The 25,728-nt window shown below is 40.5% G+C and overlaps 1 protein-coding gene and 2 pseudogenes across 1 annotated transcript; all 3 read left to right on the top strand.

Moving 5' to 3' along the window:
• Positions 1 to 647: 647 nt before the first annotated feature.
• LOC109459227 (ubiquitin-ribosomal protein eL40 fusion protein-like) lies at positions 648 to 1,225 on the top strand (annotated as a pseudogene).
• Positions 1,226 to 1,759: 534 nt separating this feature from the next.
• On the top strand, positions 1,760 to 25,619 carry STOML3 (stomatin like 3). Its single transcript, XM_019753544.3, has 7 exons — positions 1,760 to 1,957; positions 14,549 to 14,652; positions 14,735 to 14,807; positions 19,012 to 19,094; positions 20,564 to 20,767; positions 22,235 to 22,369; positions 23,700 to 25,619. Exons 1-7 carry the CDS (start codon positions 1,906 to 1,908, stop codon positions 23,922 to 23,924), a joined length of 876 nt encoding a protein of 291 aa, XP_019609103.2. The 5' UTR covers positions 1,760 to 1,905; the 3' UTR covers positions 23,925 to 25,619.
• On the top strand, positions 9,073 to 11,709 carry LOC109459224 (superoxide dismutase [Mn], mitochondrial pseudogene; annotated as a pseudogene).
• Positions 25,620 to 25,728: the final 109 nt, after the last annotated feature.

The raw sequence follows: 25,728 nt of genomic DNA, 5'->3' as shown, positions 1-25,728 counted from the left end.
ATTTATTTATTCAACAAGTATCTGTTGGGCATCAGCTGTGTGCCTGCATTGCTCTAAATGCTACAGGTGCCATGGTAAAAAAATAACACCTAGCCAGACCCCTCATGGAAGTTATAATGTGGAAGAGAGGTCGTTTTCTGTAAAGGGGTACATAATAAATATTACAGGCTTTGCAGGCCATGCGATCTCTATATCAACTAGTTAACTATGCAGTTGTAGTGCAAAAGTGGCCTTAGATAATACAGACACAAATGGACGTGGTTGTGTTCCAATAACACCAATTACTTACAAAAACAGATGATAGACCAAATTTGGCTAGCAGGCTGTAGTTAGCCAAGCCCTGGTCTAGAGGAAGAAACAACTATTAACCAAATAATTGTGCGTATGATAACATGTGCAGAGGCCCAGTGGCACAAAGGACACATATAGCTTTAGGGGGACTGATAGAAGGCCAGTGGATCTGTTTCTGATTTAGAGGAATGAGGCTGGAACGGGAAGGAGGGGCAGATTAACAGGGTCTTTTACAATTGGCAGTCATTGGATCATTTTAAGTAGGACAGTGACATGATCAGATTTGAGCTGCAAAAGAACGGCATATGGCTTTTTCTTTTCAACCAGGTGGCGGAACAGCCTCCCCAACAGACGCAGAGATGCAGATCTTTGTGAAGACCCCGACGGGCTAGACCATCGCACTCAAGGTCGAGCCCAGTGACACTACTGAGAATGTCAAAGCTAAAATCCAAGACAAGGAAGGCATCCCACCTGACCAGCAATGTCTGGTTTTTGCAGGCAAACAGCTGGAGGATGGTCGCATTCTCTCAGACTACAATATGCAAAGAGAGTCCACTCTCCGGTTGGCTCAGTGGTTTGAGCGCGGTGCTTATAACACCAAGGTCATCAGTTTGAGTCCCACATGGGCCAATGAGCTGCGCCATCCACACCTAGATTGAAAAACGACTTGACATGGAGATGGGTCCTAGAAAAACACACTGTTCCCCAATATTCCCCAATTAAAAAAGAGAGAAAGAAAGAGTCCACTCTGCCCTTGGTGCTTCTTCTGCAGTGGGGCATCAATGAGACTTTTCTCCGCCAGCTCACCCAGAAGCACAACTGCGACAAGATGGTTTGCCTCTAGTGTTACTCTCATCTGCATCCCCGTGCTGTCAACTGCGGCAAGAAGTGTGGCCACACCAACAACCTATGCCCCAAGAAGAAGGTCAAATAAGGCCCCTCCACCACCTCCTCGGCCCACAGAGTGACTTCCTGCCTGAGCCCCTTGGCCCTGGGGGAAAGGGAAACTTCACTCTGTGGGCCGAGGTGGTGGTGGAGGAGCCTTATTTGACCTTCTTCTTGGGGCATAGGTTGTTGGTGTGGCCACACTTCTTGCCACAGTTGACAGCTTCAAACTTCAATAAAGTTTCCCTTTCATTGACTGACAAAAAGAGAGAGAGAGAAAGAGAAAAAGAACTGCAGTATGTAGAATGAACTGGATGACATTTCCTCATCTGAACATCAGGATGGATAAGTTTGCCCTATGTATCAGACAGTTCCTATGGTGAGCAAGTCACAGAAGCTGCGTAGAAGTGTTTTATGAAATATAAATGGTGTAGAATATTGCACAGTGATATTTTACAGGAAGCATCAGAAGGTCATATTCTTTTGCACTTTCTCTGTGAACAAAGGCAGTCTGAATTCATGAAAGAAATTGTTTTGTTTATGTGAACAGGCTTCCTTCACCAGGGTAACTACTCCTTAGGGTGCTCCGGAAAGAAGAGGAACTTCTTTCGCTCCCATTGTCTCTCATCTCTCCTCTTCCCCTCTCCCAAGCACATTTGGATAGATGCCTAGAGTGCAGGCTCCAAACCCATGAAAATTTGCCAAATATAAAAGCTTCTCAAGAATGAGATGGATCCTGGGGCATCCTCCCCTGAGAAGCAGGATAAAGAAAACTTAGTGGGTAAGTTCCCTTTTTCTGCCTTAAGCTTGTTTTATGTATATGAAGCAAAGAGGGAGTTGTGGTGTTGTAGAGAGTTCAGTGTAAGTGTGGAGTAGATTAATACATATGAGATTGGCATCAGTTTCATTGAGAACCTAGGATTTTGGCTTCATGGCTTATTGTGGTTTTATTTGCTTCTTGTACAGCAGTCCATAACTTGCTTTTTTAAAATTCAGTTTTAGATAGAATTTGTGTTTATCTCCACATTCATTTTTTTTTTTTGCATTAAATAGCAAATATATGTTGAAGAGGCTGAAATTTACGCGTTTCCAAATATCATCCTATGATGCTGTGATTAAAAAGAAAAGTTGGTTTGAGCTACATCATGTTTGATACATGGAGAGAAGTCGAGGAAAATAAAGCTTAGCTCATAACACCACCTACTACTTTGAATACTAACGGCTATTTTATATTCACAAGCATTTTGCTTGCATTATATTTTTAAATCCTACAATAATTCTGAGGTAGATTTTCTTATAATTTCATTTTACAAATGAGGAAACTGAGTGTTGAAAAGTTTAAAAACTTGTTTTAAAGTCCATAAAGATGATAATGATGATGATGACGTAAGAGATTGTGTGTGTGTGTGTGTGTGTGTGTGTGTGCGCGTGTGCGCGTGTATGTGTGACCTAACCTGTGCTCTATACCTTTTCTTGCCAAATAAGTCGTAGTATAAGTTAGAAATAGAGAACACATTTGGCATCATCTCTTTGTAAAAGGAAAAGTATGCATCTAGAGACATTTACCTGAGCTGGGAAAAAACACTTTTCTCTTGGAGTAGACCTAGCAACACTAGGAAAGTAATTACTAGGGAGTAAATATCATTTGGAAGAGCAAGTGGGAGGTCTCTTCAGCAGTACCCTGTGTTATCTTTTTAAACAAGAAGTTTCATGAGACATCATAGCTTCCATTGAACAGATTAAGACATCAGTTGGGTAAATGGCATGATTGCAGCTGTATTACCAGAGACATATTTAAAAGTATTCACGGTGTGTCCTGGTTTTGATTTTTTAAATATAATGAAAAATCTGCCCTGTCACAGAACAAACAGAAGTGGGGCTCACATTTTACATCTTCTGGTTTCCTATGCTTTTGGCAATTTATGAGAGTTGCAGTATCAGTCGTTTTCTGAGACCTATTGGCTCAATTTGCTCTTGCCTTCCTCCATCTTGGATACATTTCACAAGACATTATTCAATCCTTCAGTTCTTTCTGTGCAGAAATTTCCACTCACAGATGTTTGGAGAATTAAACGATTAACAGAGTCCTTGTTACCACCTCCAGCAAGAGACTCTGCAGTACTGTACAACTGGCTTGTACCAGCTTTCGAAAGCCACTGGTGTGCATCTCTTCCTAACTCCAAGTTCAGTGATGTCATAAGGATCCATCGGAATCTATAGAATGCTGTAAGCTAGGGCTCCCCCCACCAGAGTTCTAGTTGTTAAACATTTCCTAGCACACCACTGCTCATTATTCGCCTTTGACATTCTCTCCTACCCCTGTCTTTTTTTCTTTAAGAGTTAAAGTGAAGTTAATTGGAATCTTGATCATCTAAATCTTTGAAGTTCCTTTTATATTAATATGCAAAAGAATCTTCCTGGGAAGCTTTTTAAAATGGGGATTCCTGTCCTCACCTTTACAAGTTCTGGTACACTAGGTCTGGGATGGACTTGAGATTCTGTGTCCAAATATGTTCCCGAAGTGGTGGGGTGGTCAGACTGACACCACACTCTGAACAGCACAGTGTGTGTTTTTTTGTGTTTTTTTTTTAACAATTCTTTGTTTCCTGAAAACTATTCCTTGATGCAAGATGTGTGTCTATTTCAGAGCGAAAGACAGGAGAGAAGATAATGTTTACTCATAGGGTTTCACTTAAGGTTTTATGGTTGGTGCTTAAAATCCTTGATTCCTTAGAGAAAGAACCAGGAATTTGCTGAGATTCTATTTTACTGAGTGTATCGCCACAGGATTGGAAGTGAATAGAAACGGAAGAATTTTTAACACTGCATCCCAGGGAAGGTGATTATTTTCATTCCCATGCACCTTTTATTTTTCCCTTGGGAAGCATCTGGTCTGCTCTGGAAACACAAAGGAATTTTTTTTTTTTTTACTTGACATGATTATTTTTTTATTTTAAAATTGCTTTTTAAAATTATAAAGGTATCAAAAATTAAGAAAACTCAGAACAGTATAAACCAGTCATGCTTCTACCAGTCAGAATAAACCACTTGTGACACTGGTTAATTTTCTTCCAATATTTTTTCAATGCCTATATTTTTACTAATTGGGATTGTACTGTCCATATAATTTGCATACTACTATGTTTTTTATTTTAACATTATACCATAGTAATTTTCTCATGTTTTTGTAAACTTAAAATAATATTCATTATATAATATTCTGTAGCTATATCATGGTTTGCTTAATTATCCCTGTATGTTGTACTTTCAGGGTGTTTTTGATTTACCACTGTTATAAAAACACAACCTATAAGAAGGTCTGGGCATAAATCTTAAGGAGAAAGTATTTGTACTTGTTGCTGTTGGTAGTGTTGTTATTTCAGACAAGAAAAGGAGAGTGGGGAGAGAAAATAATGCAAGGAAAACTTTCTCTTTATTGTCTTCTCATAATGCTGTGGGGTGAGCATACAGTAAGGCAGTACATATGAAGGAAAAAATGCAAGGACATATGGTTCTCAGGTTAAAGACTCTCTTGAACGCAAACAGAATTTCTCTGATGAATCATTATTTCCAGGCAAGAAACTTCAAACAGATCAATACATCTATTATATGGCTGAGCATCTTTCTTGGTAGTTCAAAGCATTCAGTGCACCATTCACTTGTGCATGTGTCAAGCCTGGTCTCTGGCTTGGGAGTTGATCTCGTATTTGGTTGATGGGGGTGGAAACTCAGTGGAATTTATCATAAAGAGGCTGCCAGGCAAGATACCTCTGAGGGAGTGGGGGGCGGGGACGGGTGTCATGAGGAGGGGCACACAAGGGGGCTTTAATTGTGTTGTCAGTGCTTAAATTCTTAAGCTACAGTGGGGGATGCAAGGTATTAAAAGCATTGTTTTTACATCTTTTTGAACATTCTATTTCAAGACATATCTTAAATATTTCTAAAAATGATCAAATGGTAAAAAAAAACTCAGTATAAATGTGTAGTAAAGTTCATGCAGCTACTAAGCACAAACACCCTTCTATAGTTGAGATGTAAATCTGACGGTTTGGAAAACTCTTAGGATTATGGAATTTTGTAGTCAGAGGACTAGCCATCATGGTAAGAACATCATCGAGCTCTGATGTAGTAGTTTTGCACCAAAGATGTGGTATCTCTGTTTCTTGCTTCTAAAGTTCTAAAAGTTATCTGAAAGAACTTATGAAGTCAGTGACCAGATTACTTTAGGAGGTAGAAACCTTCAGGGGTTAGGGTTTTACTTTATGTTATCCTTGAAAATGTAGTTCTCGCACATGTCGAGGGGCCATCATCTAGATGGACCAGAATATCCACAAGCGATATTTAGAATCATATCTGGTAAGAGAAAAACATTAATAATAATATTATTACAAAATACTATGTAAATTATCAAATCAGAAATTACATCAGGCAAAGTTACACAGGCAAGAAAGACTTTACTCAAGACAATTGCAATAGAGGAAGGAGGCCAGACTTCAATCTGAACCAACTCCATTGAAACAAAGCGGTGTAGGGTTTTCAAGGCGGGTAAGCTAGTGGACAAGTACTGGAGGACCTTAGGGGGTGGTCATAGGGCATCTGTGCTTATTAGTGAACCCCTCATATCTTTGTAACAGGGAGTATTTATACAACTAAAAGCAAGGTGCCCGCTGAAGTTAGGCTTCTACCAGCCCACAGATTCTGGAAGATAGGGGTGCCATCTTCTTTGATGATTACATTTCAAAAGAATGGATCCCAGGTCCTTGAAAAAATAGTCCTGCATTGTAAAACTGGCAAAAGCTTTTAAAACGATTTATATCTCCAAGGGGCAATGGAAAAATTTACAATGATAATGGTTCTAAAGAAAACTCTGTAAGTAAAGGGAAATCAGGAGCCTAGAGTCAGGAAAAGTCTGTTTAATGTTTAGTCAAATTGAGAGAAATATTAAGACTATCTTGACCAAAATACATCTCCAGAAAAATCCCAGGCAGTGTCCCGTTTTTACCAGAAGGCCTCCTGATATGGCTTTAATCATTCCTGTACGTGTAATTTATTTAATCCTCACATCTAATTATACTGTACTAACAGTGGAAAAAACTATGCCTTTAGCCAGTTAAGTGACTTAGGAGATGTCACCTAGCTTTCAAAAGGAGGTGTCTCAGTTAGAATGTCTGGCCGATTGACTCAGGGCCTTCGCTTTTCATCCCTGTGCAGCATTGTCTCCCATCTGTCCACAGGCTGGCTTTGCTGATGATTTTCAATTCTCTCTGCCCTCTTCTTTCCGTGAATGCAGAGCAAGCAGTGAGTTTCCATCCTCAATACTGGCCTGGCCTTATATCCTCTGGTCTTTATTTGAATAATTTATTGAGGTATGAGATACATACAATAAAGTGTGCAAGTCTTGAGTGTTTGGCTTGAGACTGAATATACAAACAGACGATGGCTGGACTGGTTATAAAAAGAGAACTCTGATCTACAACCCACAGCAGGCTGCCAGAAAACCAACGTGCTTAACTATAATAACCAGCCCAGCAAGCCAGCCTGCTATAAGTTAGATTTGGGGGAAGCCAGATTGTTCTCTATAATGACAATTCAGGAAGCTAAACAATAACATCTGAAACTATCAGTGCAAAATGGCCAGGACTTGGTAAATCACTGACAACTTTCCTACTTTTTGTCTCCACTCCCAACTTAGGACCAACTAAAGAGAGCCATATATGCACCCCCTAACCAATCACATAGGATGCCTCCCTTCAAATTAGCCTGCCTACAGCTTCCCCATGCCAACAGCCCCAAGTCAGGGCACACCTGAAGGCTTAACTGTTTCTACTCAAAAGCTTGTCCCACTCCTCCGTCTGCCTTTGAGTCTCAGCCAAAACGTGACAGAGGCAGACTCCCTTGCTATGGCAAGCTTTGAATAAACAGACTTTGCTTTCCTTATTTGGTTGGTCTTTTGTGTATTCCCATAGGCTCAATGTGTGTAAGTCTATGCAATCACCACCCAGATCAAGATATTTCCAGCCCTCCAAAATGCTCCCTTCTCCTTCCTCAGATAATACCCTAACAACCCCACTACCTAGAGACAGCTACTATTCTGACTTCAAATGTAATAGGTTAGTTTTGCTTGCTCTTGAATAAAATGATACAATATAAGTAAGATCATACAGTATGTACTCTTATAGATGGAGTCAAAAAGTATGTACTCTTGTATCTGGTTTATTTTGCCCAATATTTTGTCTATGAGATTAATCTATATTTTGCACATGGCAATAGCCTTGCCTTTTTTCTTTCTGAGTAATATTCCTTAGTCGGAGTGTACCATGACTATATTCAATTGATGGATTTGAGTGGCTCTTCATTTCTTGGATTTTATGAATAAAATTGCAATGAACATTCTTGAATACACTTTTCACTGTAATCAGCACTCCTTTCTCTCAGGTGTTACTTAGAAGTTGAATACCAAGTCAGAAAGTAAATGTGTGTTTAGTAGATACTTTCAGATAACTTTTCAAGGTGATTGTATTATTTGCATACAAGAGAGCTCCAATTGCTCTGCAACCTTGTTAAATGTGGTATTGTTAGTCTTTACCATTCTGGAAGCTGTATATTATTATTTCATTGTGGTTTTGATTTTCATTTCCCTGATGTGTTCTGTCTTGGTGTTTTTAAACAATGCCATAGTACCTAAATGTCTATTTAGGAAATGAGTATAGTACCATTAGGGAGGAAATGACGATTTATAGTAACAAAGATCTGTGGGCAAGGATTGTATGTAGTATTGATCTAATTAATATGGAAATACTGTTGACCAAGCCAAAGTTGAGAAATAAACAACCAAGTCACACATCCTCTTTTAGTTACTAAAATTCATTTCCATTTCTAATGCAGAGTGAGTGATTTGGAATATTACCCCCTACTTCCTGGCCTCATAGAAGTTGTCAATCTTGCGTTGTCCCCTAGCCCTAAAAGGTATTTAAGTCTCCTCTGGTGCTATGTGCTGTATCTAAGGACCGGAAACGAAGCCGCAGAGGCGTGCCTCCACAGGTGACCTTGGTTTTGCCTCCCTGCCTAAGTCAATAAAGGTAGACATAAATTACTGTCGGTTTGTAGAACTTGTGGGTATCACCTTACTTAAGAGAGATTAAGATGATTATTACAACACTAACCAGGAAGGTTTCTGGCTGCAAAATGAAGGGTTGGCCTTGGTTATCTCCCAAGTCCTTCCAACTGAAGTCCCAGGGTCCTTCTCCCCAGTGTCAGCAGTGCTGGGCTCTACCTTTCTCTTTGCAGACTAAGGAAAGACGTTGACTATACATTCTGTTGTCCTTGTTCCAGCCACATACAGAGGGAAATCTATACTTATTTTGCCAGCTGTACATGTCTCAGAAGGAAGTGCAATAGAGCACGGACGCTATTATAACAGCTGGTCCTATTGTCTCTTTCCCTGCTAGACATGAGCTCTTTTGGGGAAGTTGCCCATCTTCTTCTCCTTTGTATCCCCAGCTTGAGCACAGTGTCTGGCCTATAACTGGAACAATATTTGTTAAATGTATGAATGAGAAATCAGGGAAAATTTGTTGTGGTGGCAAAATCTAGTTTTCTACCAGGAAGTAAGCACATGATGACAGCTTTATGGTATTATGACATTTACCCACAGAAAATAGACATCTATGGATTTGGATAAAGCAGGAGATGATTAGATGTACTCAGGGCTTAGTGGCTAACAGAGAGATTGCATGGCCCCCTTTCCTTCCATTTTCCCCTCAGCCTCAAGGGAAGGTTCTGGCAGGAGCCTTGTTGAAGTAACGGAAATATGGGAGAGTTCTGAAGATCTTTTGTAATACAATCCCAGAACATCCTCTCAGAATTGTAATCCTCAGATCCTCTTCTCAGCACAGCATGCTGGTTTTAACTGTGGGAGGTGTGGAGAAGGGCAAAGGCTGGCTGAGAGTTTGGCTCTTTGTGCTACCGCTGGAGCTGTGGCTCACAGGCCCTGCAGGGAGCCCTGCAGGGAAGCCGACCACCACACGTACAGCCCCACTTCATCTTGCATAACGATTATGATCCACCTCACTGTGGTCCAAGGCTTTGGAAGGTGATATTTTAGGAATTTAAACTTTGGCAATATGTAGGAAAGCCTTATTTTTATTGAGTATGATATGTGTATTTAGTATGCTATGTGCATTTAGAGACTATAATAGGACATTTGCACACAAAAGTTTATAATACCAAATATGTATGTAAAACATGTTTCATCTCAGAATGTGACAACTGAGAACACAGAAAATATCTCGTGAGTGCAGGGCTTGTGGCAATTGGCACAGTGTCACAGGGTGCTGTTGAAGAGAGTGTAGGTTGGTCGGTACTCTTTGAAGGGCACTTACAATCTGCCAAAACTATAAGTACCAATCTCTGACCTAACACTTCCACTGTCAGGAATTTATCCGACCCAAGAGCACAAAAACACACATTAAAAGCATTCGTCACAGCATTGTTTATAAGAAAAAAATCCTAGAACCCTCCTAAATATTCATAAATGTATGATTCGGGCACCTATGTGTGAGTACCAATAAAATGGATGGGTGAGGAGGGATTTCAGGTGGTATCAGACTTAGTGAATAGGAAGGGGCAATGATGACCTGTATCTCTAACCTGGACAGTAGTGTGGATGGTTAAGGCATTAACTGAGACAGCATAAGGTGTTTGTGGGATCATCTGGCTGGAGAGACTCAAGAAATATAACTAGCTCTAGTGCTGGGTGGAGAACTCAATCAGCTGGAGAAGTGTCGGGGTGAGGGTGAGGGTGGCTGTCAAGCAGAAGAAAACAAGAAGAAATGAGGATTAAAAAGGTGAAATAGTGAATATAACGAATTCTAAAGTAAAAGGGTATGTTTTACAAACAATTCTAAGACCTGAGAATTATGTAACTGATATGATTAAAGCTACAAAGTTTTAGGTGGTTGAAGTATGATTTGAACTTAGTCCTATCTTATTGCCAGGCAATATTCATGAAGCCAAAATGCCCGTTATCATAGTGTATTATTAGAAAAAAGACATCCAACACACTGAGCCAATGTAGCAAAATTCCATGAAAAGTCAGAAATGTCAAATATCAATGTCTGATAAGTCTCTGTAATATCCATCAAACTGTAAACTGGAATAACAGTGGTAACATACATTTACTAATGTAGATATTCATGTATGGGCCAGGTGCCATATAAAAATAACGTCATTTAATTCTCATCAAAGCCTTTAAGGTCAGTAACTTCTACCCCCATCACACAGCTGTGGAAATGGAGTCTCAGAAACATTGAGTGGCTTACCTGAGGCCACAGCGTTGGTAAGGAAGGGAGCTCTCCTAGGAGCTCATACCCAAGAACTCTTCAGAGTGTTTTTCATGTGACATATGGTCTCTCTTTGGAGATACTACTCCTTACCTATCTACCGTGGAGTAGCTAGGGGGCACCTGAAGATTGTGAGGCTCAGGAATCTGCCTTTTAAAATGACATCCTGATGATTCCGATGTGGGTAGATGATGGGTCACACTCTGGGTAACACTATTTTGTGTGTTTTGAGAGTAATCAAGAGTGGCAGTGCTATATAAATGTAACGGTAATTATTATTATTGATTGTTGAGAGTCTTTTCTTGGAAGGGGCAAGTCAATTTTAACCTAAAAACCTGAATGAGGCGGGAAGTGGCGTCCATGCGGCACAGCCCGAGTCGCCGGTTTACTCCAGGTGGTGTCACCGTCACCATTGTGCCAGGCGGTGCTCAGTATGAGCCCGAAGCTGGTGCCAGCTTTGGGGTCTCTGGGCTGCAGGCAGAAGCGCAGACTCCCCGACTTGCCATAGGACTATGGCGCCCCTGGAGCTCAGGTCACGCAACTGCACCACAGCAAGCAGCACGCGGCCTGTGTGAACAACCTGAGAGCACCGAGAAGTACCGGGAGGCGCTGGACAAGCGGGACGTTACAACTCAGAGAGCTCTCTAGCCGGCGCTAAGGGTCAAAGGTGGAGACCATAGCAATCATAGCATTTTCTGGACAAACCTGAGCCCTAATGGCGGTGGGGAACCCCAAGGGGGATTGCTGGAAGTCATCAAACGTGACTTCGGTTCCTTCGCCCAATTTAAGAAGCTGACCACTGTACCTGCTTGCGTCCAGGCTCAGGTTGGGGTTGGCTTGGTTTCCTTAAGGAGCCGGGAGGCGAACAGATTACTGCTTGTCCTAACCAGCATCTCCTGCGAGAACAGCAGGTCTTCTTCCACTGCTGGGGATTGATGTGCGGCAACGTGCTTATTACCTCCACTATAAGAATGTCAGACCTGGTTATCTAAGAGCTATTTGGAATGTAATCAACTGAGAGAATGTAACTGAAAGACCCCTGGTTTGCAAAAAAGTAAAACATGAGCACTACACTGAGTACCTAAAGCTCTTTACGACGGTTTTTTTGCAGGGCAGAGTACCGCAAATACCCGTGATATACCGCAATCTGCTCTATGGTAGAGTTCTGAATGTATCTTATTCAAATATTTGATAATTTAGTGCTATGAAAAATTTCTTGTTTGAAAATTTTGTTATTGAACAACTGTTCGAAAATATTCAATGCTTTGTATGATTTAGTCTTTTGATTGAACCTTTTCTTCAGAGAGCTAAAGTACCTCAGAGGTTAGGAGTGTCATCACAAAGCCATCAACAATATTGCATCCCTAGGCTGTTGGGGCGTCTAGGGAAGCCTTTCTAATCCTGTTCTATTGCGTTTACAGAAAGTTAGTCTTTTGCCCCATTTGTTTAATAATAAAATATTAAATTTATTCTTCAAGGGATATTCAGTTTTCTACTGAAATTTCTCTTTTTGTAAGTAATCCTCTGTTCAGGATTACTTCTAGTAGATATCACCCAGTGCTCTTTAATTATTTGCTGTCATTTGTTGCACAACATTAACACCATTTGTCATTTTAAAAATATAACTTAATTGCTAATTGAGAAAATTGTTTTATTATGAGAAGGAAATCATTGTGCAGCTGAATTTTTTTGTCGGAAGAAATATAACGACTTTGATGTGGAATTTTGTTCTCAAACATAGACATGTGTGTTGTGTAAGTACTCAAAATGGATAAATTTGGACCAACTGATGAAATCAATGATAGGAATGAGGCCACACACCACTGGCCAGACACCTGCCCCCTTCTTTCAGGCCTGTTCTGAGCAGCCCTTTCAGGAGCACCCGGCCTGGTCAGGCGCTGCCTTCCCAGTAATGAGAGGCACAGTGGTTCCTGGATGCAGTCAGCTGTGCACCTCCACAGGGACATTTGTTTTCAAAGACTTGTTTTTGTTATTCTACCCATTTGATGCTTTTCTCTTAGAAAATGTACAGTCACTATAGGAGCTTTATATTGTTGAGTGTTTTTTTTTTCAATAAAGGGGAAACAATACCCATAATACAGTGACACAGCATGTTAGATTATGTGCCTGTTTTTTTGTAAATGCAGCTGTTTCCATGTCGCATAGAACGTTCTTGCATTTGGTTCAGCGTTGTGTGGTCCATGTTTCAGCATCTTCCTCATGTCTTTAATGGCTGTGTAATATTTTGTCAATTGGGCATTTCCTAATTTATGGTTCTGTTACTGAATATTACATTTGTTTCTAATTGTTTATTACAAATAATGCTGTGTTGAGCAACCCACGTAGGTTTTACCTTCTATTGGAATATTTTCTCTATATGGGTTTTTTTTCCTTAAACGTATTTAGTAACAGGATGTTTTCCCAAGTTTATTATGTTTATTTTTAATTTTTCCCCACTTTATTTTCCTGGAAAAATAGAGTAACATAGAAGTTTCAATAGTGAAAACTGAAGTTTCAAAAATTTTTAATTCAAGGCACTTTTCTTTTAGAATTCAATTAGAAAAACATTTAGGATTTCTGAATTGCAAGAGTGTTGATGAGACTGATAATTGTGTGTGTGTGTGTATGTGTGTGTGTGTATGTGTGTGTGTGTTTATGCTTATGGACTGAAAACACTTAAGAGACTGTGGTTGTCTGTATGCCACATTAAGATAACTTTCATGAAGGGCAGATAGAAGTCGTGTGATTACTGCTTACATGTATAGGATATATGTCTACGTATTTATACACAACGCAGTGAATTCTTTAAATAAACCACCCAGAAAAGTAGGACCTTTTTGAAAAATGGGCTTTTGAATACAAGTAGTCTGCTAGAACATGGTTTGTACGGAACTGACAAAGATATGCAGAGACTATTGAGTTATATAAAACTTTTTGACTTATTAAGCTGTATGGGGCTCCATTTTTGCATTGGCTTTATGTTGAGGGAATGAGGGAAAGCACACTGTCTTCACGATGGTTTTGCTTTTTCCTCCCTGTTGCATAGATGTTTAAGAGACTAACATAATTTAGAGTACAGATTTTAATCATCCAGTGAAAAACGAGACCAAGACTCTGTGTAGTCCTGTTTTTCATAATAGAAAAGAAACAGAAAAGGTGAAATAGCCGTTTCTGCTGAAAAGAAAAGGATTATTCACTCAAGAAGGATATTTGTGACCGAATCAGCAGTGCCTGCTCTAGTCTAGATGTGCTTCACAAACCTTAGCATGATTCATGCTGCAGGAGAACAGGACACAAAACAAACACTGTCTGTAAAATAGTATCTGTTCCTTGAACTGTTGTGGGATAATTAAACTTTGCTGTTGAGAAATTACAATTTTATTGCACACCTCAAATTCAGTATCTTAAGTTGAGATTTTAATTTCTTTTGAGTATCTTTATAAAAGTAACATCAAAATCATAAAATTAAGATTGATGTGTGTTGTGAATCATATCTAAGACTAGGTATAAATACAAATTTTATTTCCTGTTTTAATTTCAGGGTTAGTGCTGTTTGGGAAAGCTATTGGGTAACTATTGTAAGTCACTGTCTCTAATTTTCAGTGATACCCTAATGGTCCAGCAAGGTAATGTCCTGTCTTCTAAGATGTGCATAATACATATTTAAAATCCTATAAGGAGGTTCTGGATAGTTTTCACTTATTCATTAAAGAAACATTTATTTTCCTATTGTAAATGTGAAGTTTTTTTTGTAGGTGTGATGTTTTTTGATTGTTAATAAAAGAATCTATCAACTAACAAAAAAAAAAACTTGAATGAATATTGTGTGTATGTGTGTGTGTGTGTGTGTGTGTGCATGCGTGCATGTGTGTGTGCATGTTTACTGAATTCACGGGTGTGCGTGGGTTTAGGTTGCTTCCTCAGTCCCATCAGGCTTAGCTAGATCTCTGGGTAGTTTCCTCACCTACACACTTGGATGCCATTTCTAAGAACCACCTCAGTCACAGGCTTGCTCCCTTCTCATTTCCTAGGCATCAGCAGTAAACATCTTGGTGTTTGTGGCTGGATCCTGTTTTCCCTTTCTTTCCTGTTGATGATTATTACCTTCCCTGTCTCTGTATGGATGTGCTTGAAGGTAAATACCCTGGGAAATGAGTCGGGCTCTCTATATGAGCTGATGAACCATTAAGACTAAATGCTCTCCCTTAATCTCTTAGATCATTAAGGAGTATGAACGTGCTGTCATATTCCGACTGGGACGCATCCAAGCTGACAAAGCCAAAGGGCCAGGTATGACACCTAATACTATTACTACTGTCACCAATATTTTCCCTGACAGCAACTATTGAGAGGCAAAGGAAAACCACAGGAAGCTGGAGCTCTTGCCTTTTGTACAATTGAAGGATGTTGTCCTATTATGTAAGTTAATGGGAGTGACCACTGACCGCTAGTTTGAGAGTGGAAATTTGGACATGTTTCCTGTCAGAGGGAGACACTCCCTCTGAGAGTTTCAGTTAATGTGAGCAAAGAGTAACTCTGGTGACATTGGCTAGTTGTTACTTTACCAGGGCCACTAAGAGAGTGAGAGAAGAATGAGAGGAGGGAGTAAATGGCGGAGGTAGATGACAAAGTTACTCAGGGAGAATATTTAAGGAGCTGGCTTTTTACTCTCACTGTTTGAAATGAGTTAATGGAAAAGTAAAAAGTAATTTCCTCTCCTGGCAAGAAGATTAATAGAAACATAGAGCTGGAAGTCATTGTACAACTGCTTTTGTCAAATGTAGTATTTATTTCCATCCTTTCTCTACAACCTTAAAATGAAAAATGTTCCAAACTGTTCACGCTGTAAAAAGATGGGATTTTGAGGGGTGGGGAGAGGGAGTAGGGTATCAGGTACTAAAATTCCCTAGAAATAAATTATTGATTTAACACTCATAACCTCTTGGTGTATACTGAAGGTGCCAAAAAATGTATATAAGTGGACACTTTGGTCAACATTGCTCAAGCAGTAGTTCACTATAATCAGAAGTGTCTGCGAATTAATGGTAATCACTTTGAGCACCTCTTGTAATTGCAGAAGTCAAATGTGACTTGCATTCTTTTGTTATCAGTACATATTGAGTATTTCATTTTTAATAGTATTTTTACTTTCTTAAAATGTGTATACATTTTTTTGGAACCCTTTGTATTTAGCTGAACCATATGAAATTGCTAATATTTATTTTTTGACTTACAAAAATAGTAATTTCATATGGTAAATTCTAATATTCTTGAGAGGAGAGGCTCATAAGTAGCATCTTAGAAGACACATGATAAAGAATGTTTATTCATTCTACTTCTCTAATAATATTTGTTTTCTGTCTCCTATTGTGATGTATTTGAGTAAAATCATTCTCTCTCCTACTGGACTGTATGATCTCTGGGGGCAGGAACTTTCTTATTTGGCCATGTACCATGGTAGGCACTCAGATATCTTACATAAAAAAATTATGAGAAACTTCAAAAGGAGAAATTGTTAAGGAGGGTTGGCCATTGCAAGTAGTATTACCCTACTTGTCCAATTTCATAAAAGACCTAAAAGAAAGAGGGCAAGAATTACTTATTATGGATGTTCTTATGGTTTGTGAAAACAGAAGTGTTAGAATCATCCAGCTGAGGTATAACAGATATGGTTAACCCCTTCCTAATCATGTTGCATCTGTTGGGGCCAAGATTATAAATTAGAATAAAATTGGATTTGAGAGAGGTAGAAGAGCCATAATCAAGAGGACTCTAGAGAAAAGTGTATCACTTGCAAATGAATTTTCCCAGAAGATTTCATCATTAAATGTCCCAGGATAACTACTCTCGTCATACATGTCTCTGGGGCTAATGAGTTACTTCAGAATGACATAAGAGCCAGAGGGACACTAGCCAAATTGCTAATGGAAAAGCTCTCCACTTTTGTAAATTCTAAGTCATTCTTTAATAATACAATTATTAATAACAAGAGCTGGCACTACTTAAGCACTTAATACTTACCTGGCACTGTGTTTAATACTTTATTTCATTTCATGTTGAATCATGCTTAATCTTCACCATCATCTTATAGATATTAGGTAATTGAAACTCGGAAAAGTTAAGTGAATGTTCCCAGGTAATAAGTGGTAGAGCTGGGGCTTAACTTTCTTGTTCTAAGGCCATGATCTTAACCAGTGGCACCAAAAAAGGATGTAAATTAGGCAGTTATCCTTAACCATAGGTCTCAGAAAGGATTAGAGACCAAAAGAAAGAAAGCACTTTAGCAGCGTTTTCTGCTGATGCTACCAACCCTTTACATGGTACTCAACCTAAAAGCTTGTTTCTTCTTTGAAAACAAAAACAGTAGTACAGGCCGGCCCGGTGGCTCAGGCGATTGGAGCTCCATGCTCCTAATGCCGAAGGGTGCCGTTTCAATTCCCACATTGGCCAGTGCCAGATGGCTCGGTTGGTTGGAGCTCAGGCTCTCAACAACAAGGTTGCCAGTTCAACTCTTCGACTCCCGCAAGGGATGGTGGGCTCTGCCCCCTGCAATTAAGATTGAACATGACACCTTGAGCTGAGCTGCCGCTGAGCTCCCGGAGGATTCAGTTGGTTGGAGTGAGTCCTGTCAACCACAAGGTTGCCAGTTCAGCTCCCGCAAGGGATGGTGGGCTGCGTCCCCTGCAACTAACAATGGCAACTGGACCTGGAGCTGAGCTGCACCCTCCACAACTAAGATTGAAAGGACAGCAACTTGACTTGGAAAAAGTCCTGGAAGTACACACTGTTCCCCAATAAAGTCCCCTTCCCCCCCCAAAAAAAAAAAAGAATTAAAAAACTATGATACTGATCATCTTATCACGACAAAGGAGAAAACCCATATGCTCATCTCAATCAATGCAGAAAAACACAGGGCAAAAAAAAACCCAAAAAGAAAAACAACAACAACAACAACAACAACAAAACGAAAAACCCCCAGTAGTACAAAATCTTTTTGGTAAGTGGAAATGGATTGTTTTTTCCATCTAGCTAAAATGCCCGTGGTTCTAATCTTTATAATTCTTGTTGTAGAGAACATTCACCAGGGTAATGTTAAGAAATCATAGTATCCTCAGAGGAGTTTTGTTAGTCCCATCCTTCCCCCACCCAGCCCCAGTTCAAATATCTCACAATTTAGAGAGAAGTCAAAGTGTTTACAGTTGTTGAGTGCCATTGTATTTGAACTATGCATGGCTATGAAGAAAACTGTAGGGCCGGCCCGGTGGCGCAGGTGGTTAGAGCTCCATGTTCCTAACTCCAAAGGCTGCTGGTTCGATTCCCACATGGGCCAGTGGGCTCTCAAGCAGAAGGTTGCCAGTTCAATTCCTCGAGTCCCGCAAGGGATGGTGGGCAGTGCCCCCTGCAACTAAGATTGAACACAGCACCTTGAGCTGAGCTGCCTCCCGGATGGCTCAGTTGGTTGGAGCGCAGGCTCTCAACCACAAGGTTAAAAAAAGAAAACTGTAAATTCTGCAATACATTGGTTTTAGAGGCTCTGAGATCCTGGGAAGCTTTTAATTCTAATGTTCCTTTGAAGATGAATGAGAATGTTGACAGTCACTGACATTCAAGGTCAACATTTTATTATCTGAATATTTTATACAGATAACCTTTAATATAGCGAAACCACTTTCTAAAATATCCTTTAAAATTGTTGAATTCAACACTTGGCTAGAAGTAGATTGAGTGTTTTAAAAATAAAATCTAAAAATTAAATGTCAGGGATCTTTAGTTTCTTACCAAAGAATTTTAATTCCTCAGAAACCATTTTTCTTTTCTTTCCTTTCTTTCTTTCTTTCTTTCTTTCTTTCTTTCTTTCTTTCTTTCTTTCTTTCTTTCTTTCTTTCTTTCTTTCTTTCTTTCTTTCTTTCCTTCTTTCTTTCTTTTTCTAAACAATTGTATTGGGTAACAGGGTGTCTTTTACAGGACCCATCAGCTCCTAGTCAAGTTGTTGCCCACCAATCTAGTTGTAGAGGGCGCAGTTCAGCTCCAAGTCCAGTCGCCGTTTTCAGTCTAGCTACATGGGGCGTAGCCCACCATCCCATGTGGGAATCAAATTGGCAACGTTGTTGTAAACAGCACAAACCTTGTTTTGAAGAGCACCTGAGCCATCCGGCCACCCACTGGCAGCTCAGCCAGCTCAGCTCAAGTCGTTGTCTTCAATCTTCTTATGGAGGGCGCAGCTCACGGCCCATGTGGGAATCCAGCTGGCAAACTTGTTAAGAGCACGCGCTCTAACCAACTGAGCTAACCGGCTGCCCCCAGGAACCACTTTTCTTTAGTCATAGACTGATAGGAGGAAATAATTTTCCCCGTAGTTATGGGTGTACCTATTGAGCATCATCTGGGAAACATTTTTTATCCCACGAAAATAATGTACCATAGAGCTAGGAGACAATTTGTTGTAGTTATTTTCAATAAGACGAAATTTAAAACCATATTTTCTTTTTCATAGGTTTAATACTGGTCCTGCCCTGCACTGATGTGTTTGTCAAAGTTGATCTCCGGACTGTTACTTGCAACATTCCTCCACAAGAGGTAATACTGGTTAAAGATATGTTGTTAGAAATAAAAGCTATATCATCCCTGTTCCGTGAACAGTTGAAATTTTACAATATGTTTTTAAACTATAAGGGGAGGATGAACTAAATTCCCAGAGACCTGCTTGAGGACCCTGAGGTAGCTCCTGAAACTACTGGGTTTTGTTTTGCCAAATGAGAATGAAGCCAAGTTCAAGAGTTGAATTGCTAGAAGACTTAGGTGGGAGAAAGCTCAAGAGAAGAGAGAGAAGGGATCCAGTTGGCAGAGGAGCTGGGATGCTAAATGACAGAGCAGATACTTTAAAGAGTGATAAATCATTGTATGAAGGAGCTGGATTTCATTTGGTGGAAGGGAATAGTTGGTTATATTATTCCTTCCATCACCTTCTCAGAATTTTTTTTAGTAATATTTACATTACTTATCTCTGCTTTAAAATGTTTTGTGTTTTTGAATGCAACAAAGTAGAGTGAGAGTGGGAAAAGAGCAGACACTGCACAGGGCCCGCCTGCATTTGGATTTCAAATAATTCTTTTCAATTCTTGAAGTACTGCAAATAAATGAACAACAAATGTACCTGGGCAACAAGAAAGAGAAACAGAACTATTAATAATAATGTAACCCTTTGATAACCAAAATGATCTAGGAAAAGGAAAGAAAATGTGAGTGGGACCTATGGTGTAGGAGGGCAAAGGTGATAAGAATATAGAAAATCAACATTTATTAGTAAATATTAATTTTCTTCTCTCTGGTCCAGGAAACTCAATCAAGGCCCAGCAATGATGTCTCCATGCCACTGGAGGGAACCGCAGTCCTTGCTTTAGAATTTAGCCTCACTCATAAGAGAGTTTGAGATGCTTAGTGACTTATCATGAGTCTTTTCTGGCTCCATAATAGACAGTTCCAGATGGGAGAAGTGAGTTCTAGGTCTGCTCCCATGGTGCATCCACAAATCTCTCTTATTTGCTGCAAAACATCTATCACATTATTCAGAATGATTACTGCAGAGCTTCTATATAAAGCTGAATTGATTTTTATTTATTTGAACATAGAACACGGTCTCTGGTGCCATCTATGTTTTCTAAGAAGCACTGCTGTTCATCAAGTCTGATACACTGAAAACCAAAAAGATGGCAGTTATAGGGAAGCAAGTGTTTACCTCTGTTTTGAAGGTAGAAGGGTTCTGCTAGGACATTTTAAAATGGAAGTACCTATTCTCACCATGGCAAATCAAGGGCCTCTCCCCATGGGTGTAAACTTCTCTAAGATGATCTTACAGGGTTAGGTACAGACCACACAGGTGAAATACTTTTGTTATCAAGTACGATGTTATTCCGTTCAAGCCAGGACAGATTTTGGGTGGACTGCTGGCCTAACTTGTCGTTAACTCTTGTGGAGGGAGGCTTGCCGACATTTTGGGGATCATTGTGAAAGTCACGAATATGTAATTCCCCTGTTCTTCTCTCCAGATCCTCACCAGAGACTCTGTGACCACACAGGTGGATGGGGTTGTGTATTACAGAATCTATAGTGCTGTCTCGGCAGTGGCTAATGTCCACGATGTCCACCAAGCCACGTTTCTGCTGGCTCAGACCACTCTGAGGAACGTCTTAGGGACACGGACCTTGTCCCAAGTCTTAGCTGGCCGAGAAGAGATCGCCCATAGCATCCAGGTAGAGACACTGAGAACTAATAACCTGTGTCTTTAGCTCATTCATTTACATTTTCAGTCACTATCAAATACCATGAGTTCAAAGCGCCCGCCTTCCTCCCCATGTAAACACACACACAAATACACACTCACACACAACTGATCTAAATAGATAGGCTTCTGTTTGTAATTTTTTTTTTTTTTTTTTGTAAACAAAAGGTATAGATTTCAATATCTGAGTGGGAGGAGGGAACTGTTGAAATCAGTCACCATATCTATTTCCTTTGGAATTCAAAATCATGGATTAACATTGTTCACTTTAACCGTTTCTGAAAAGGTTAGAGACCAGATTTATTCTTAGATTACTCCAGAAGAGGTACCTGCATTTCTCAGGTATCCCACGTATGCCTACATTTCATTGGCGTGTGAAAGTTAGAAGATGATTCAGTTGAGCTAGGACAGGCCTGTCATCCTGGGAAAATCTTATGTCATGCTACCAATGTCAATAATAATGTTAATAATCATAATGATAATATTGATGAAGATGTCGCAGGTATCCGTCCCACCTCTTGCACACTCCAGAACCTCATGCTTTTGATAACTCAGGTTTTTCCCTGACCACAGTCAGGTCATTGGTTTCTTGTGAGGTTTTGCCGTGTTGGGTTCTGCAGGGATCATGGAAAGGCAAGGGTAACTTCCAGTCTGTAGCACAGATATTTGCCCCTCCCTTTTGGAACTACCCATCTGATCTCACTACTTCTCAAGGTATTCTTTCTCATCCTTCCCCCTCCAGGATAACCAGCAAGATATCTCCAATGGTTTTAAAATTTTACGAAGGACAAGAATATCTCTGACTTTGGGCTGCTTCTGCTCTAAAAATCATGCCTTGCTACCTGTTTAAAACTGGCCAATGGACAGAGGTTGAACAGAGCAAGACAAATAATATCTCAAAAAGACCCAATAATAATATTTATTGAGTCATTTGTAGGCACTGTAGTTATTGTACATGTATTATCTCCAAACTTCATGACAATCCTGAAAGGAAACCAGTTTTAAAAGTGAGAAAACTGAGAATCAGGTTAAGTAGCTGGCCCAATGATTCACAGCTGCAAATGACAGAGCCAAGACAAAATCCAGGTGTGCCCATTCATTGTTGCATGCTTGATGTCAGTGACAAGCGAATTTGGGATATTTGCTCAAATCTAGGTGGATAGAATATACTTCATTAGGGATGGTTTTGGGGTGGATCCTGCTGGGACACCATCAGGTTTCCGTCCTGAATCCTTCCTGGGAGTCACTTCAATTCCAGGAAGTGAGCAGTAAGGATGCTAACTCCTATTCCCTTCCTAAAGTGTCTCACTTCAAATACTGTCAATGCAAAAGGAAAAAAACTAGAGGACTTTATCTTGCAAATATAAAACATATCTCAGAAACATACATCCCATCACCAGTCTCCTGATCAATGTTCTTTCTTTTGATTTGGAAACAGACTTTACTTGACGATGCCACCGAGATGTGGGGGATCCAGGTGGCCCGGGTGGAAATCAAAGATGTCCGGATTCCTGTGCAGTTGCAGAGGTCCATGGCAGCAGAGGCTGAGGCCACCCGGGAAGCCAGGGCCAGGGTAAGGGCTACTGTGCTGACACGGGAGGGTGAGCCATCTAGTCTTGGAGCAGAAGGATAGAACTTGAATGGCAGATCAGGCTCGCTCAGTTCCTTTGGTAAGAAAAGGGTTTATTTTTCTCAGGTTTGACTGAGAATTTCCCCTTGAATTAGAAGGTAATTAGGAGCTTAGTGTACTTTGAGGAAGCTCGTAACATGTCTGTGTCAAGAGTGCACTCAACCAGGCGCTCAGTGGCTTAGCAAGGCGGCTCCCATTAGTCTCCCAGAGAGAACTGAATAAGCAAACGGCAGTTCCCAGACCTCATCTCAGACTCTGTGTGGCAGTCTTGGGTGGTCCCAGGAACCTGAATTTTTATAAAGCTGGTGATTCTCACATAGCCAACTCAGTGCCTGCACTTTGAGCATCATTGTTCTACCATGTTAAGGGTACTGGATAAAAGGGGGTGGGGGGGCCAGATTAAATATACTCCAGGTTAAAATTACAAAATGTAAGTGCACTCTGGCCTCCAGTGTTCTTGCATCTGTCGGATCTATAGACTTCATGTCTGTGTGGGTGGGTTTCCCGAAGTATCAGAAACCAGTTAAGATTAGAAGCCTTGTATCCTGTTTGGAATCTTACTTGTGAGCCAGTGAAGGTTTCCTCTGCCCTCTTTCCTTACCTGTCTGGCTTATCTGCTGAGCCCTGGCAGCTTCCAAGCAGTGGACCTGGCCATGACAGATAGGAGGGTGCTTTCTCACATGGCTGTTGAGTGCCCACAGATGGGGCAGCCAAATTCCAAGTCACTCTTGCACTGTCTGAGAATGGGAAGAGTGGTGAGATTTCCAATGAGTGTTATCAGACTGGCACTTGCTGCAGTTTGTAATCAAGAGTGGAGAGAACTGGAAACAATTCTTATGTTATAAGAATGAGACTAAGTTGGCAACAGAATGAAATAAAAACCTCTCCTATGATAAGCAAAGTTGACAGGAAAAAGCCAGACTTCTCTGAAAACTAATGCAGCTGAAGGTAAGGCTCCAAAGTGATTCAAGAGCCTTACTAGGGTGGGTGACCCTGTGTTCATTTGGGTAAAAGACAGTGCTTTTATTTTATTTGAAAATGAAATCTAGGCACTCACAGTTTGTAAAATATCTCCAGCTTCCTGCACCCTCCCCAAATTTCTCTAATCACATTAGGATTAGAAACTTTTACCCTTGCCAATGAGGTGAGTAGATGAAACAAGTGTGGCCAGGTGGGGACTGAGAGAGAGATATCAGTACGCAACTGGGGAAAAAAAGCACTCATTGCAGTTGCAAACTTTTATTTCTAAACTCTTTTATTTCTGTCGTTTTAGGTCCTTGCAGCAGAAGGAGAACTGAATGCTTCTAAATCTTTGAAATCAGCTTCCATGGTGCTGGCTGAGTCCCCCATAGCCCTCCAACTGCGTTACCTGCAAACCTTAACTACCGTAGCCACAGAGAAGAATTCCACCATCGTGTTTCCTCTGCCCATGAATATACTAGAGGGCATTGGTGGTGTCAGCTACAATAACCACAAGAAGGTTCCTTGCAGAGCCTAAGGCCCTCCTGCTGTAGGCAGTCATTAGCTTAGGGAGTCCTGTCTATCCTGTGAAGAATCCAGCATGTAGAAGTGTTGAGGATTTCAACACTATTCAGAGCAACTCCACAGCTGGAGTAGTATTAGCAGGGAAATGCTTTTGGGGCTACAAAAACAAGCAAACAAACAAAAAATAAAAATGAGGGCTGTGTACTATTTTTATTTTTAAGAACATAAACAGCTTCGCATTATTCTTGTAATAATCCATCAGTAGCTATCCCTGCTTTATAGCAGAAACGTTCTAGCAGTAGGGGGAAGAAATCTTTGGGTGACTATGACTAAGATTTCAGAATTACTTTTTAATGGTTTTAAGAGGCACTCTAGATAATTTGTAAAGTAACGTAGGCCTCATATTTATACTAGGCATTTGCTTTATCATTCCAAAGTAATTATTTGCTAAATTTCCAATAATTACAACAAAATCCCACAAGGCTCAAAATTAAGATTGATTTTGATGCTGAAGACAAAAGAGGCACTGAGGCTTTCAGTTGCAAACTTATCACCACCAGGCCCCCATCCCCAGGGCAGATTGCATTCAGTTTTCCTGCTGTGTGTCTTCCTGCTGGGAGTGGGGGCTAGTTCTGAGCCTCCCAGCACCACTGTCAGAGGGTGGGACAAGGTACAGTGAGTCACCAGTCTATTTGCTTACGAGTGAGAATACTTGTAAAGGTGTTGTTGGTATAATCACTGGGGACCATCCTCCTGTGGTCTTCACCGTTTTCACTCTATTGGTAATCCCAAGAGCCACAAGTAATCAAGAATTGTGTGTAAACTATTCTCCTCTGACTCAAAAACAAAAACAAAAAAACAAACCGAAAGCCTTGTTAAAAATAAAGAAGCCATAGAACATAGATGTGATGTATTTTAAAAATTGCTTTGTCGGAGATTATTTTGTTGCCATGGGTAGGACAAGGGGATATGACTGGGGACCAAAATGTCTGGTGTAGAACCTTAGCAAAACTTTAAAAAAGTGCACCTCTTCCAATGTCGAAGGTACTTTGAACCTTTTCTCAAGGTTCTCTTTTTAGTAAAGGCACCTTGGATTGTGGAATAAGAGATTATGATTTTTTGGATGTCTTCCTTAACTACATCCATTTGCTTTATCAAAGTAGCAACTCTTTTATGGCTCCAGAAGGAAAGCACCTTATAAACCAGGTTGTTATGTTACCATAGGCAGAAAGAACAGGGCGGTGGGGAGAGAGGAGGAACGGAAGGAGGAGGTAAAGGGAGACCAAGGAGGGAGGAGATGAGATCATCCTTAAGAAAAAGTGCAGCTACCAGACCAGCCAGAAGTAGATTTTGGTGACTGAGAACAGATCCAGGACACCATCTTGCCCACAAGGTGAACTTGAGCTAATTATAATGGGTTATATTATTAGCATTGCGGTTAGGGAAAATCTCTACCCCCTATGCTGCCATGGCAGTTCCGACAAGAGCCAAATAAGCACAACAATCTTTCTTCCTGACAGTAAGGAGTGGTCAGCAACGACCCACCTAGGAATGCCTATACGGCCACCTGTCAGTCTTGAATATTTCACACCCTCATTTTAGAAGTAATCAGTTCCTAAGCCTCTTTGTTCTTCCAGGCAGCTGCCTGCTCTCACCTTCTAGAGAGTGTTCTGTGCTTCTTTAATAAATCCACTACTTGCTTGGCTTATTTGGTGCGGCCTTGAATTCTTTCCTGCAGCGTACACCAAGAACCCATTTTTCAGCAACTGTTATTCTGATCACTGTTGGATCATTAGCACCTGAACACAGTATGGTCC

The sequence above is a fragment of the Rhinolophus sinicus genome, chromosome 16 (genome assembly GCF_057876585.1).
Source record: "Rhinolophus sinicus isolate RSI-liver-muscle chromosome 16, RSI-T2T, whole genome shotgun sequence".
Lineage (NCBI taxonomy): Eukaryota > Metazoa > Chordata > Mammalia > Chiroptera > Rhinolophidae > Rhinolophus > Rhinolophus sinicus.
This window is presented reverse-complemented; position numbering and strand designations above follow the sequence as displayed.